At 37.8% G+C, this 14,690-nt stretch overlaps 1 protein-coding gene across 1 annotated transcript in view; it reads right to left on the bottom strand.

Annotated features, from left to right (window-relative positions):
* MLLT10 (myeloid/lymphoid or mixed-lineage leukemia (trithorax homolog, Drosophila); translocated to, 10) overlaps window positions 1-14,690 on the bottom strand; it is a 134,426-nt gene that overhangs the window by 104,081 nt on the left and 15,655 nt on the right. The window contains exon 3 of the mRNA XM_009330562.1: window positions 10,225-10,279. Coding sequence (XP_009328837.1) covers window positions 10,225-10,279 — 55 coding nt within the window. The remainder of the gene's footprint in view (window positions 1-10,224; window positions 10,280-14,690) is intronic.

Raw genomic sequence — 14,690 nt, 5'->3', positions numbered from 1 at the left:
CCCTGAAGAAAGAATAAGGAAGACACTTTTCCATAACAAGTGTGGTTAAGGACTGGTTGCCTAAAGGTGCTGTGGAATCTCCATCTTTGGAGAACTGAAGGTCTGTAGACTCTTCCACAAAACTTGTCAACTTAAGGGAGGTCAAGAAGATTCAGTTTTGCCATGTAAGGACCAGACAGTAGCGGAGGAAAACAGAAAAGGAAGCAAACAACCATCATCTTTTTCCTAAGCATCAAATGACTAGTCACTTTTGCTAGGAAGACTAAGCATGGAAGCAAGGACACCTACAGCCAAACAAAGTGAGTGTGATAGCTCACCTCTGTCTCATTGATGGAAGAACAAGCTACTAGCATACAAGCAGACTTTACTTTTAATGTTTTCTGCAACTGAGAAGGCTCTTGACTATATAACACAGTGAGAAAATGCCTCCCCCATCCTCTGCTGCCGCTTCCTTCTCTTTTAGACAACTACTCTCAGGCAGAGCGTAGAGCTTAGAATCCCAACAGAATCAAGTACTTCTTGCCATGTTCAGTTGAGTGCTTTTGTCTACTGTTTCTTACTGGATGACAACCGCTTACTTTGTCTGCAGGGATAATGAAACATCCTAAAGAGACACCCATGCAAACTGTACATATAGCTGATAAGAGAAGCAAGCATTTAGAAGGACTTATGATATTTAAGACTACGTTAAAATACATATTTTTCAATTAACCCCATCTAAGCCATAAAGATTGTGCTGTGAACTTCCTATTCAAATCACTTGCTACATTATTCTTGGGCAGCTATCAACTTCATCAGCAACTATGCCTCTTCCCCCCCCCATCATTAAATCCAGTCCTTTTGAGCTTTCCCAATGTTTAAGTGTGAAAAATACTGTTGTATACTTATGTTTTAGAGTAAAAAAACAAAAAACAACCACACAAGACAGTAGTACTGTTCTACACATTCAATAACATTTAAAACAACTGAAATTAATTTATCACCATTCCTCTTCACCCAAAACACCGCACAGAAATAACAACAGGATACTCTGACTTTTCGTAATTGTTCTCCAAACTTAGCCAGGAACTCAGGCCATCCTTCAGATCATTTTTGTTCCAAATGAGTTTTTTAAAACCATCTGCATAGACCACATCCTTTACTATTTAAATCAGTGATAAGCTTCCATTCACTTTGGTTGTGCATGGTTTGCATCCAAACAACTGGCCACAGATTTATTACACCTTATTTTAATTTTACTTATAAAATTTACAGTAATTGCTAACAAACTCTTACTATTGCCACTAAATTGCTTATACATAATTTACTTTTGCTTTCATCGCCCTTTCAGGACAACGGGGGCAGGGATGACGACAAATGTTTTTGTAAATGCAGGTACTATCATCCTGCAAAATGTTCTTAAAATTCTCCCTATCCTCAGAATATTTTTTTTTTCTTATTTCACTTACTATTTCTTAATCTTTGAGAAGGTAGCCATTTTATGTATGTGCTTTCTCAATAATAATATTTTTACTAGAAGATAACGCCTGGCTTGCTTATTTTAAAATAAACTTAGGCTTTAGTTTAAAAACAAGAAATTAAGAAATGTATTATACGGATTCAAATCAGCCATTGAGTTTGCTTGTTTCTGTGCATTCTTATCAGAACTGCTTTCTCTGAAACTGCTGAAAAAAATACTCACAGCAGGCTACCATGGACTGGCAGATTCACTGCCTCTTTTGCTTTAAATGATCCGATATTCTACAACAATCAATGCCTCCATCCAGAAATTGTAAAATGTCATCAGTTTTTGGTTGTTACTTACTAGAAACAACTTATTGGTGACAGCCAAATTAAAATTAAAACTATTTACTTCAACTGTGCTTTCAAGTCCAATAACTTTGGCAAATGCTGCTTACCTTTAAAAAAAAAAAATCCACTGTACTTTCTAAGATAACATCACACAAGTATAGCTAAGACACTTTCCTTTGAGGAGATCTTAGGAAACAACTTCAACCAACACTAAAACAACATCAAAACCACATATAAACCAACTCCAAGACCTACTTTGATAACAATAATAATGAAAACAGTTTTCTCCAATATCAGAAATTGGAAATTCATGCTGAAAAGCCTTCAAAGTTTAAATACGTCTTATGAAACTTCCAGCTTTTCACTTGAGTCCTTTATTATTTTGATTTATCCCTCAGAAAGACACACTACTGAGTTTTGCTGATTTTTATGTCTTGTTCTGGCATGTAAAATGTTTAATTACCAGCACAGAATCTATACAAATTTTACCAATCTTTTGCTGAGATTTTTATTTCAGGTGTCTAACTAATTTTTAACTCAGTGAAAACCTAACAGTACATGCTTAACAGGTAAAATTTGAATATACATTCTTCATTAACATTCAGAGTAACAAAACTTGGGCTCCAGAACCTTAACTGAAAATAAATAGTTGATCTGTTATCCCAATGCGACGGAGAACAGGTAACTCCTAATAATTTCACCATCAGCAAACAAAAGACTGTTGCCAACAAAGAAAGTTTGCTTCTATAACTAGAAGCAAAACACCAAAGTTTGCTTCTATAACTAGAAGCAAACTCTAACAAAGTAATCTAAAATTAACAAAGAAAATGCAGGAAGATAAATAATATACACTACATTATCCATCTAACTAAATTTTTTGCTTTTACAACTACTGTTTAAGTGTTCAAAACTGGATTCAGTAGCACTTTCACCGTAAATAAATTCATAGTACTTTTAGATCATCTCCCAGTGCAAATTTTGAAGCCTTGGTTTTATAACCTTTTACTTCATAATAAAATAACAGCAACAGGCATATAATCCATCCTACCACACAAATCAAGACAAGTCCACCTATAGCCTGCGAACGAACAGACACAGAGTAGGCACTACACTAGAACTACATCCCACAATCAATGTTGAAGCTGTGCTGCAAAGCTGTAACAGACTGTAGAGGCCAGAATCATGAAGTCACACTGAGATCCAGCCATAGTGCCAGCATGGTCCCACAAGAGGGCTCTGGGATGTCATCACCATCTCCTAACCGTGCACCAATTCCAGAGTAAAATTTGTTTATGCGTTCTGTGCAAGTTCCTAAAGAGTCCATTATACCTCACTAAGGAAATTTTACTTTATTTGTAACTATAGCTCACTCCTAAACCAAGTGAATGTATTCTTCTAGCATGGTAAAACCTTTATTTGTTGAAATGTTAGTTTCTTATTAGGGTTGCTCCAGGTTGTAATTTAAGGATACACCTCAATCCAGCCAACTGTGGCCTGTCACTAAAAAGTAAGGTCTCACCTTATTCTTCACTTTCAACTGTACGTCCCTGCCCTCTCCCTGTAGTATAAGCTTGCCATGTAACAGGGCAGATAAAATTTTATTCACCTGATTACTAAACTTGGGGGAACAACAAAAGTTTACCTTCCAGTAAGATCCGTAGATAAGTTGATCCATCCATACTGAGGTTGTGTGATTACCATACACAAAACCACCAGTGAAGAAACAGCCAGTCATGGGAAAACCACAGTCCACTCCTTTCAGCAGAGGTCAATAGCTGTCCTAGACTACATGAAATCGCACCCTCAGTTTCAACAACTGTCAGATCTGCTGACTGACCCCAAGACTCAGCTCTATCCCACTCTGAAAGGTGAATCCAGCAAAGATGTACTTAAGACCATTTTTGTTACTATTTGCCAGAGGGTAAGATTAAGTACCATTTTAGACCTTTAGTTAAGTGTCTCTTCATTAAGGCATTCCAGACACTTTTGTTTTGACCCTGATCCTCCTTTCCTGTAAAGACAATAAAACTTGCAGGAAAGAAATCTGTCAGCTTAAGTTACTGTCTTTTCCTTACCCTAGTAAATACAGTTTTAGAGCTTGCTATAGTTAATATAGTATTATTCACTAAATTCTTTGATCCACTTTTTTCAAAGGTGGGTAAAAAGGTGTTCACACTAACCACTACAGATCTCACCACTGTGGTTGGTAGTCAACCTTGTCATTGGTACATAGAATGAAGGGACAATTTCTGTTAAAAATAAGTAAATAAATACTGTTTGTCTATGAAGAAAAGGCTTCACTCTGTAGAGTCCTACTACAGAATTTTACCAAACTCTCCATTTATCAAAATTTGTTCCTAAACTCAAGAACTGGTACATAAGATAAATTCACTTTGGGTCATTATTCAGCAGCACAACAAATAATTTGTTTTTGAAACAGCTACAGATTACATTCCACTGGTCCACTGAGTAAGCTAATAGCTTTAATAATTTTGTCTGGCATGCTATGGCATTAATGAATCTCTTCCCCCTCCCTCAAGAAATCCTTTTATACAACAAAAGGAAGAAATGTCATAAATATTTATCTAAAGCTCTAAATTTTTTCCTAGTTATACATTATGATTACTAGCAATATAAATAATAAACATAGAATATAGATTATATGGTAATAGATATTTACATTAGTAAAATATTTTAAATTGCTTATCAATTTGTACTGTCTTTCCCAGTTAAAAAAAAAAAATACACAAACAAACTCCTGCAAATCTGCACAAAAGGACCAGAACATTTGTAGGTACGCACTTCTTGCAAAATGCGTATGCCTGAATGTGTACATGTGACATTATACCATCCACATTCTTAGACATTAACACCAAGAAAACTCATCAGAACAGTAAACCTGACAGTGAGAGCTGCTGACTCTAATAATAACAATAGCAATAGGAAAACCTAGCATATGATGTTTTTATAGACTTGGGAGATCCCAATGCTAACCCAGGGGATAGGAAGAGGGCCTGGACGATGACATAAAACCACCACATTGTTAGCTGGCCTTTTCCCAAGCAGCTGCATGAAAGAAGTCTTGGTGAAAAGTCACACAAAGAATGCCGTTACACAGCATTCCTGATCATCATCCAATGGAATCAGATTTCAAAGCAACGACTTGTACAGCAAAATCAAGCCTTTTAGGCTTACAGAAAATTGGGGACAAAGATTACTCTAAGAAAACTACTTAAAAGGGAGATGCACAATATTAGATACAACTGAACAATTTGCTTAAAAAAAAAGACTGCATGCTCAGTATTATGAGAGGGTAAAAGAATTGGGATTCAAAAAACTAATCAGTTCAAATGGTCATGATTTTATTTCCTCCTCACTGTCAAAAACCCAAAGGAAATTACTGCAACAGTTAAGGAAACATTACTGAATTGAAAAGGCCCAAAACTGTCAAACAGCCTACAGTTCTCAAGTATCTTCAAACAAATGCTCACTTGTTGCTTTTCTGTTTTTTCAAAAAAAGTGTTTATATTTTGTCCAACTACTAATCCACATACAGAGTAGAAAGCTAAAGAAAAGTTAATCTCTCTTTCAATAGCCTTCTTACACATAAGACAGCAAATCAATAAGCAACTCATATACACATCAGTTTTTCTCATTTTAAAAAACTTTTATATTCACTCATGTGTTTAAAACCACAGTGGTGCCCCTAAATGAACATGATACCAAACTTAGCAAGGAATTTTGTCAATAAATATATTCAAAGACAAAAGTTCCTTTTTTGACTCAATCCTACTTTTCTACTTCTAGTATCAATTAAAAATAAATAACCTAACAGAATTTATAGAACGGCAGTCTCTGAACACTGAAAAAGTCCTAATGTTTATGGAAAAACAAATTCCACAAAGTCCACATATAGCGAAGACCATTTTTTTGTTCACAAAACTTAACCATAGCTGTAAGACAGTCACAGATATTAGGCAGCTGAAATATTAAAATGTATTCAAAGCTTATTCCTCAAATTTCTGACAATCACCCTGATCATAACCATGCAATGTCCCACTACTCTTAACAAATTAATTAAATCAAATGTGCAGCTAAATACAGTCAACTTTTAATAATCCTTAGCACAAATAACCCACTCACAGATAAGCCACACCATGGATATTAGTCCAGGCTACACTCTGCTAAATGCAACCGTATTGTTTCCAAGATTCCCTGCAAGTGCAGGAGCAGAATGACCATTTTCACACAGTGTGAAGAGACTGAATAAACATGTACAACCAGACCTTACTTAGTTGCTTCTGTTCAGGGTCAGTTCAGGCCTCCGGCAATGGAAAGCACAGGAGGGACAGTGAAGCAGAGTAGGACGTATTCCGCTCAAATCCAGACAGAATTATCTCTTTGGGCTCCCTACCGGTTCTGATTACAGTGACAGCAGCCACCATCACCAAGCCAAGAACAGGCAGGCATCTGTGTACTCTCCAGTGTACCAAAAAAAGGTTATGAGCAACAACAACAACAAAAAAAAGCCATTTCCACTTGACATTTCACATGAACTCTTTAGTCCTTCCAGATCCAAACACGCTAGCAACTTGGTGCAGAACCATCTGCATGAGTTTCCAACACTAAGTGGAATGTTTCCACAACACTGTCTAGAAACCACTTGGCTAGTACAGTCACTATTATCTACAATAACTGAACTTCCCCTATTCCACTCCACCTCCAATAACCCAAACAGACAAGAGTTAACTATGGCTGTAAAAATAGTTAATGCCTCAAAAATGTAAATTACCCATGTCTTCTGTTTTCCGAGCAGGTGCAGAAAACAGTCCACTCAATTTTAAGAACATTCTTCAGGCAAAAGCCTTGCTAAAATCAATACTTTCGTTCCAATTTTGGGATCTGTCCTAGTCTCGAGGTAGTATAAATATTTAGGCTAGTGAAGATATCCTGTAATTGAGAGAAATTTGTACCAAAAAATGGTGACCCATAATTACATTCATAGTCTATGTCAGGGAACGCTAAACCAACCATACTGTAAACATTTTGCAGTCTATAGATTCCACAGCACCACGTACAGTAAATGTGCTTCTCTAAAATTTCACATTCAGCTCTGGTAAGGTTTATGTACCATTTGGAAGACATACAGAGAAGGGGAAAAGAGATGGTCAGTTTTCTGTACAAGGAATGCCCAATCAGTCTGGGCTCCTTCATCCTGAAAAGGAGACAAAAGAAGAATATGACAGAGATCTATAAAGCCAGAAGAGGTATCGAAAAGGTGAATGTAGAGTAACTGCTCTTTGCCACTTCCTATCACTTAGCCAAGTGCCAAGTGGCACCAAATAAAACCATAAGGTAACAGGTTCAAAATAAACCAGCGTACATCTTAACACATTGTACAGATCAATTGCAAAATGCCTTGCCAGACAACATTATGGACACTAAACCTTTTTACAGAAGTTGACACATTAATAGTGTGATGGACTCAAAAAAAACCCACAGCACACCAACACAACCGCACCATACACCACCATTACTGTTTTTAAGTATTACTGACTGACTAGAAAATAAGTTTGATTCCCAGACTACTTTGTCATATATATCTTAGAGTGCCCCAGAGTTCTTAAAGGCAAGATAACACCATTACACAAAAGCTATAAGATTAGGCTGTTTTCAGGTACCATTGTACAACTGACTTAAGACAGCTAATGTACAGGCCGCTGCTAAAACAACAGTTCTGGTCATTCCCCTGTATCAGCATTAGCATGGTCAGCTGGGTCAGGGAACTTACTTCATTTAGCTGAAAATGAACCCAGGGGAAGTTTTAAATGCTAGTACCATCACAAAGGAGGAGGAAGTAATGCATAGCAAGGACCCTCCCTGCAGTAACAGTGTCTTACTGCAGGTTAAGAAAATCGTGGAACCCTGTAGTAAAAGCTCAGTAGACCAAAAAACATTACGATTCCTGACATAAAAGAAAATACAGTATCTTCAACACCCAAACAAAACACATTTCTTCACATTATTAAAAAGCAAACGATTCCTGACATAAAAGAAAATACAGTATCTTCAACACCCAAACAAAACACATTTCTTCACATTATTAAAAAGCAAATAGCCAGAAGACTTAAAAAAAAAAAAAAAATCTACAAGAGCAGCAGACCATGTATGAGCTAAGCTATCTGCATTTTCAAAACAAAAACTGCATTGGTTTTCTGGCCACAAAATGAAGTTACTTGTTGCCAGAAGGCAGAAAGAAGCATACCTTTATCACTGACATAAAATCAGTAATTTCTTCACTTGTTCTGAAAAGCTAAGACCATTTAATAATTTCTATACTTACAGAAAGACTCCATAATTATGAATTTCTAAAGCTGGATCCTTACAAGGTTTTATCAGAAATGTTTGTATCAAAGTTTCTTCAGGAATACCTGCATCTTTTTATCATTTCCCTTGGCAACAATTGGTGTAACAGCATTAAAAAAAAAATCCATGTATTAACCTACTATAAATATAATTTTAAACTGGCAATCCCATTACATGACCTTCAACAATATTTCCTTAAGCCTGAAACTCTTCTGGCACAATCCCTTGTTAGGCAACTCCTTGAAAGGAAAGCTTCAGGTTAAGAATGTAGATTTCTGAAATGCAACACCAGTCGGAGTTAATTTTTTCCAAGGCTCACATCCTTCTGTAAAGCTGTTATTTAAAGGACATTTGGACCATAAGGTAGAATTTGCTGTATTCAACACCATGGACAAGATCTATTACTGAGGAAGGGATGTTTCCAGAAGGTGAAGTACAAAATCTTAAGACTTATCTGCTATGAAATTTTCATTATGAAGCTTTCACTGATGAAAATAGTTGGTCATGAAAATTATAATAGCGACAATACGGTTCGTACAGTATAACATCTTTGCTATTTAAACGTACTTTCAATCTTATACAGTAACTCACTTCCAGACAAGAATTCATAATTACAATTAATACAGCTATGAGAGATAACTAATAGGATGCTCAGATCTTTGATGCACACTGTCAAAATATGTTCTCAAGACTTTATGCAAAGAAAAATTTTCAAAATTACCATACAGAATAGCAAGGCATTCCCAAACACTACTTTAAGTATAAAACCCAGAAATAAGCATAAAATCAGCTACTTCACACTTCACAGATTTTACTGTATATTTCAAGAGGTTTGAGGCTTACTTATTACTTATTTCTTAAAAAAGCAAGTGTCCAGCTGCCACTTCGGAAGAAATTAATTAAACACTGCCATGTATCAACCTGTCTCAGAGGAAGAATAGTTCTAAAGCTAAAGTACTGGGCTGGCACGTAAGATGGTAGTTTCACTGACACACAGACTTAATACAGTCTCCCAACACTCACAAATGACACTAAGTTCACTAACGTGTTTGAGATGGGCAGACACTAGAACGGTGAACGCTAGAGCATATATTGCAGGTTGCGGTCAAAGTGTAGACAAGGGAAAGCACAGATCAGCCCTAACATAAGCAGGCTCTGTGTTCCTGCAACTCAACTGCAACAGAAATAGCAAAGCTGCATCAATTGCATCAACACTAAGCTAAGATATAAATTAGTTAGAATATTATGTATGCAGCATAAAATCTCCAGAATACAATTTACATAGAGTGTCCAAATGAAACCCAGAATCCTGATCATACTTTCTGCTCTCACAAGAGAAAGGGCTCAGTATCAAAATGACCAGGCTATTTACAGATAGATGATGGACAGGAATTTAGAAGGATCTAGCAAAGAGAAAAGAAGGAATTCCAGAAGTGATTGAAAAGTTAATTGAAGTTTTTCATTCATATCACCCAGCTACTAGTATAAACAAAACCAAGACAGGATATTCAGCGGAGACTTTCTCTAGCAGTTCTACTCAGCAGGAGCAGAGCTGATGATAACCTGAACGATGAAATCAGAAAGATGCAAGGGACAGGTAATCACTACTGCAACTTTTCAGCTCTAACTTCTTTGTTACAGAACATCTTAGTAAATCAGGCATGAAAGAGCTAGCCTTTGAAAATGCACTGGTGCATTCAGTCGGGCTACAGACATAAAAATTCCACTTTCCTCCATGAATGGTGCACTTTCAACAGCTTTCTATAAATGTTCGAACTCCAACTAAACACACATAAAATTTGTCCTTTTTCCCCATTAAAATCTTATGTTAAAATGCAGTTTCTCCTTCATTGTAACTCTTTCTAAAAATAAAGCTAAGAATAATGACTGATGTTCTCAAACTAAATTCAACCTAAATTGGACAAATAAAGGTTACTGTAAAATACTTCTCTCTTTCCAAACCAGCCACTGTTTTCCTTTATGTTTACGATCCCTACAATTTTTTTTTCAGTCTTATTTCCCTCATACAAAATAAGAGAGTTCACAAAAAATAAGAATAAAACTTACCCCCATTATCTGTTCTCTTTAAAGCACCATCCTTATGAGGGCATAATTCACATCTCTAGGAAAAAAAAGCAAAAATAAAATAAAAAAATGGAATGATCATAGGAGCATTGAAAAAGAAACCACACACATCAAAACTGTTAGCTGTCATTAAGGAAGCAACCATTCTTTCAAAGTGAATGGGTGTGTTTTCCCCCTTTACTTGAATATTAATGTTAGTTTGTCACAAATGAGGCTTTCTTCTTTAGATCTTGAAACTATGATATATTTAAGCTATTCACAGTTCTACCTCCAAGTTTTTATTCCTGGATTCCACAACCTGGAATTCTGGAGACAAGCCTCCAAAAACTATAGCATGGGGTAGACTCGCTTGATAAGAAACTTGGGCACAGTCCAAAGACTCCCTACCATATTTCTTTCTCCTAGGATCCCCGTATTCACCAAGGCGGTCAATCACAAAGACGTGCCATGGATATATTAGCACAGGTGCACATACTATAGCTGACTTCACATTCTCTGCTAACTCTCACTTACCCTGAGAGACCAAAAATAATCTCGCTTTCTGTCTCAGAAAAAGGAGGTCAGAAGTTGACTCATCCTTGAAATTCACCAAGACGGCATGTCTGGAAACATGCAGTTTGACATCATATTCTTCTGACATACACCAGGATCACAACAGTACAACCTTTCTGCTATCACTGCCTCTATCAAGTTCCTAATATCAAGTGTATCTCTAAGTGTTCTGGAGCAGTGTGAACCAATTCCAAATCAGTTCAGAGATGACAGAAATGGAACAGGTTTGACACATATTCTACTTCAACTGCTCCAAATGACATGCAAAGGAACACCATTATAGGAAATCCTACACCTAGGAATCACTTTATTAAAACCTTTATGAATTCCCAAATTAGGGACAACTCAAAGCATACCAATCCAGCAAGCTTTTTAAGAAACTGAAGAACAGTCTGATCATCAGATGCAAACTTAACACACATCCTTCAAATGCAGAGGAACATCTGGCATCAATGCAGATCTCTGTGTTCCCTGAACGGTACTATTCTCTGTTACCAGCTAACTGGCAAGTCAGCAGATAAAGGAGCCTATGACACTAGAAGTGACTCAGAAACAGATTGTCCAAACTTATTTGAGGAAGGAGAAATTCCACTCCTGAAATTCATATGGCTGAAGTGTATCTTGAGGACTACCTATTCCTCTTAACCTGTAAGAAAATTTATATTAACAGCTGTCATGGTTTAACCCCAGCTGGCAACTAAGCACCACCCAGCCGCTCACTCACTCGCCCCCGGTGGGATGGGGGAAAGAATCAGAAGAGTAAAAGTGAGAACACTTGTGGGTTGAGATAAGACCAGTTTAATAATAATAATAATAATAATAACAACAACAACAACAACATAATGAAAAGGAAAATAACAAAAAGAGAAAGAAACAAAACCCAAGAAAGACAAGTGATGCAAATGAAAAACAATTGCTCACCACCCGCCGACCAATGCCCAGCCCATCCCATCCCCGAGCAGCGGCCATGCCCCGGCCAACTCCCCCAGTTTATATACTGAGCATGATGTCATATGGTATGGAATATCCCTTTGGCCAGTTTGGGTCAGCTCTCCTGACTGTGCTCCCTCCCAGTTTCTTGTGGGAAAGAATTTCTTTTTCACCTCCAGCCTTCTCATTGGCAGGCCAGTATGAGAAGCTGAAAAGTCCCTGACTGCTTAGCAACAACTAAAACATCAGTGTGTTATCAACATTGTTCTCATACTAAATCCAAAACACAGCACTGTACCAGCTACTAGGAAGAAAATTAACTCTATCCCAGCCGAAACCAGGAGAGCAGCAAAGAGGCTTTCACAAAGGGTAGAACAGAAAAGTTCTTGAATTATTTTTGCTCAGTACATTGGTATAGACAGCTGCGCACAGGAAGAAGAATCTTTAGGATTGCTGCTTTTTGTCTTTTGCTTCACCCATCCCTCCCTCACATTCACCCACTAAAATGATCAGCAATTTACTGAAACACAATATTAAGCCTATGGTAAAATTTACAGATAAAAGTGGTTGAAAATTTCTGAACCATTCTGTAAATTGCCTGCAGACTGGGAGCATTACACCATTTTTTTTAAAGTCAAGATTATAAGGACTTCCTTGCAACTGAAATGATCAGTTCATTTTAAACAAAATCCTACATATACAATATGTATGTATATGAGCTGTATCTTAACACTCCAGCTTTCCAAACATTAAATACCAGGTGCTGAGACACACCTAGTAGCAACAGGTTCATTTCAGTGAATTCCCCATACACTGAATCAGATCAGATTCTCAAAGCGAGAAGCCTGGTATATATTGACGATGAGTGCAATGAAGTTTGTTCCCACCCCAAAACTGCAAGCTGGCAGCTTAAGACCAGTAAGCGGACATGATATATCTACCACTGAGACAAGGGAAGCTGTTAACATAGTCTACCTTGCCCCACCTCTGCAGGCCTGTGGAAGTTTCACATACATTTTCACTAGTGGCAAAACCAGTTTTGGAGGTTCTCTTCTTCCCTCCACCTCTCCCTTATTAATCTCTCCCTCCACCACTCCCTCAGCTGCTGACCCAACTATCTGTAGGGCTGCACTTTAAACCAGATCAGTGAAATGGAGTGAAATGAACTTTTTCTTTTTAACATTTTTAATTCAGGTCATATCACTGATGCAATTTAAGCATAATCCCACAATCAGTTGCGTCAGCAAAACTGAAGGCAGGGAACCATAGCACTGCAGCATTAATAATTAAAGAATTAGCAAACTTCTTGAGCAAACTTTACCACTAAATAAAAAAAAATAAAATGATCACAGGACGCTGAGCGGCTAGGAACTGAACCAGTCCTTTATGCAGAAGAGTTAAGCATGCTCCATTCAGTCTCTTCAGAGCTCAGTTTCAACTAATTTCTTTTTGTCTCATATCTCCAATAGGGCTCAGGTTCGTTAGGTCTTCCCTCATTACTCCTCTGCAGCCCTGGCTGCAACCAGCCAGAGAAGATGCAAGACAGAAAACTGAAGTGGAGGAGGGAGCTCTGACAGCGGAAGAAAACTTGAGTGCAGGGAGTTCTGCAGAGTATCCTCTCGCTGGCAGTATGCCTGCACTCGGCTCTCATGGAGCTGGAGCTGGGCAACTGTGCAGAGATACTTGCACTCTGAGGACACAGAGCACTTCTGGTGCCCAGACTCTGGCTACAGTCTGCAATAAGGTAGCACCCTAGTGAGCTAATACACCACACAGTGACCCTTTCCACTTCCCCCTCTAGGTTATGAACCCAACTCCTTCCCAGCCTCCACACTCTCAGATTCTGTCACCCATTTCTGTTCTCCCAAGTTTCAATATGCACCACATAGTAAACACCAGTAGCTTTGCCAGGTGGGAACAGTGTGCTTCGTCCCTTGAGACAAGTCACTAGTAGAGAATTTTTCCTTTTTTTTTAATTTAACTAACACTTTATTACTAGTTCTAAAATCTTACAGCAATACAGCATTTAAAAAAAAAGTTATAGTTTCAGCTGAGAATTTGCGAAGTGACTGAAAAAATCTTAGGTACTTTCAAAATGCTTAAATGCATGTTGTTACAAAGGATTCTGTAGGAGAAAGGAAAGGAGATAGTTGGGTGTATATATATCTCAGAAGTCCAGTTACTTATAATTTCTTATTTGAATGTTTTTGCCCATGCAGTGTCTCCTTCTTCCAGTTTACTTATGGACAGAGCCTGGAGTTTAAGTGAACAACAACAGCTGAATCTCTCTACTACATGCCACATGACATACAACTTGTATGACGGAATAAAGCTTTGATCTCTGCAACACAGTGTAAGGAATAATCTGACCATCTGTACAGATGGTCAGATGATCTCTAATATTTGAGCACAAGGACCATGCCAGGGCGCTCTTCTCCAGTTGTGTATTCTAAGTCTTAGCTCTGGCAAAGAATTTCTGACACAGATTTATTGTCTGAGCATTCAAAAACATTGTGGGGAACTACTAAACAAGCTGGGGGGGGGGTGGTGTAGTAGCGGCGGACACGACACCCACGAGATATTACAGCATAAACAGGGCAAGCTCCTATGTTCAGATAAACATAATCAGGTTAGACAGTGCAAATGTGAATACCAAAGAGGCTGACTGTGACCCAAGAGAATAACCTCATCCTTTGGCATGCTGAAGGGTACTAGTCCTATAGCAGGGAGGGACACCAGTGCATGTGGTGCTGTAGGTACAGCCAGTTGAATTAGATTTGAAGAAGAGGAGTGAAAAAGACACAAGTACTGGCTGAAGGAAGACTGAAGTTGTAGCAAGTGACATTGTCCCTTCCCTTCCTGTCCTTACATAGCGTAACGTGGACATCTCATTTTTGCCGCTCTTTGGTGGAACAGACTAAGTTCATGGATCTAGCTTCTGTCCAAGCAGAATTCAGGTGAACTTT

The sequence above is a fragment of the Pygoscelis adeliae genome, unplaced genomic scaffold (assembly GCF_000699105.1).
Source record: "Pygoscelis adeliae isolate BGI_AS28 unplaced genomic scaffold, ASM69910v1 Scaffold27, whole genome shotgun sequence".
Lineage (NCBI taxonomy): Eukaryota > Metazoa > Chordata > Aves > Sphenisciformes > Spheniscidae > Pygoscelis > Pygoscelis adeliae.
This window is presented reverse-complemented; position numbering and strand designations above follow the sequence as displayed.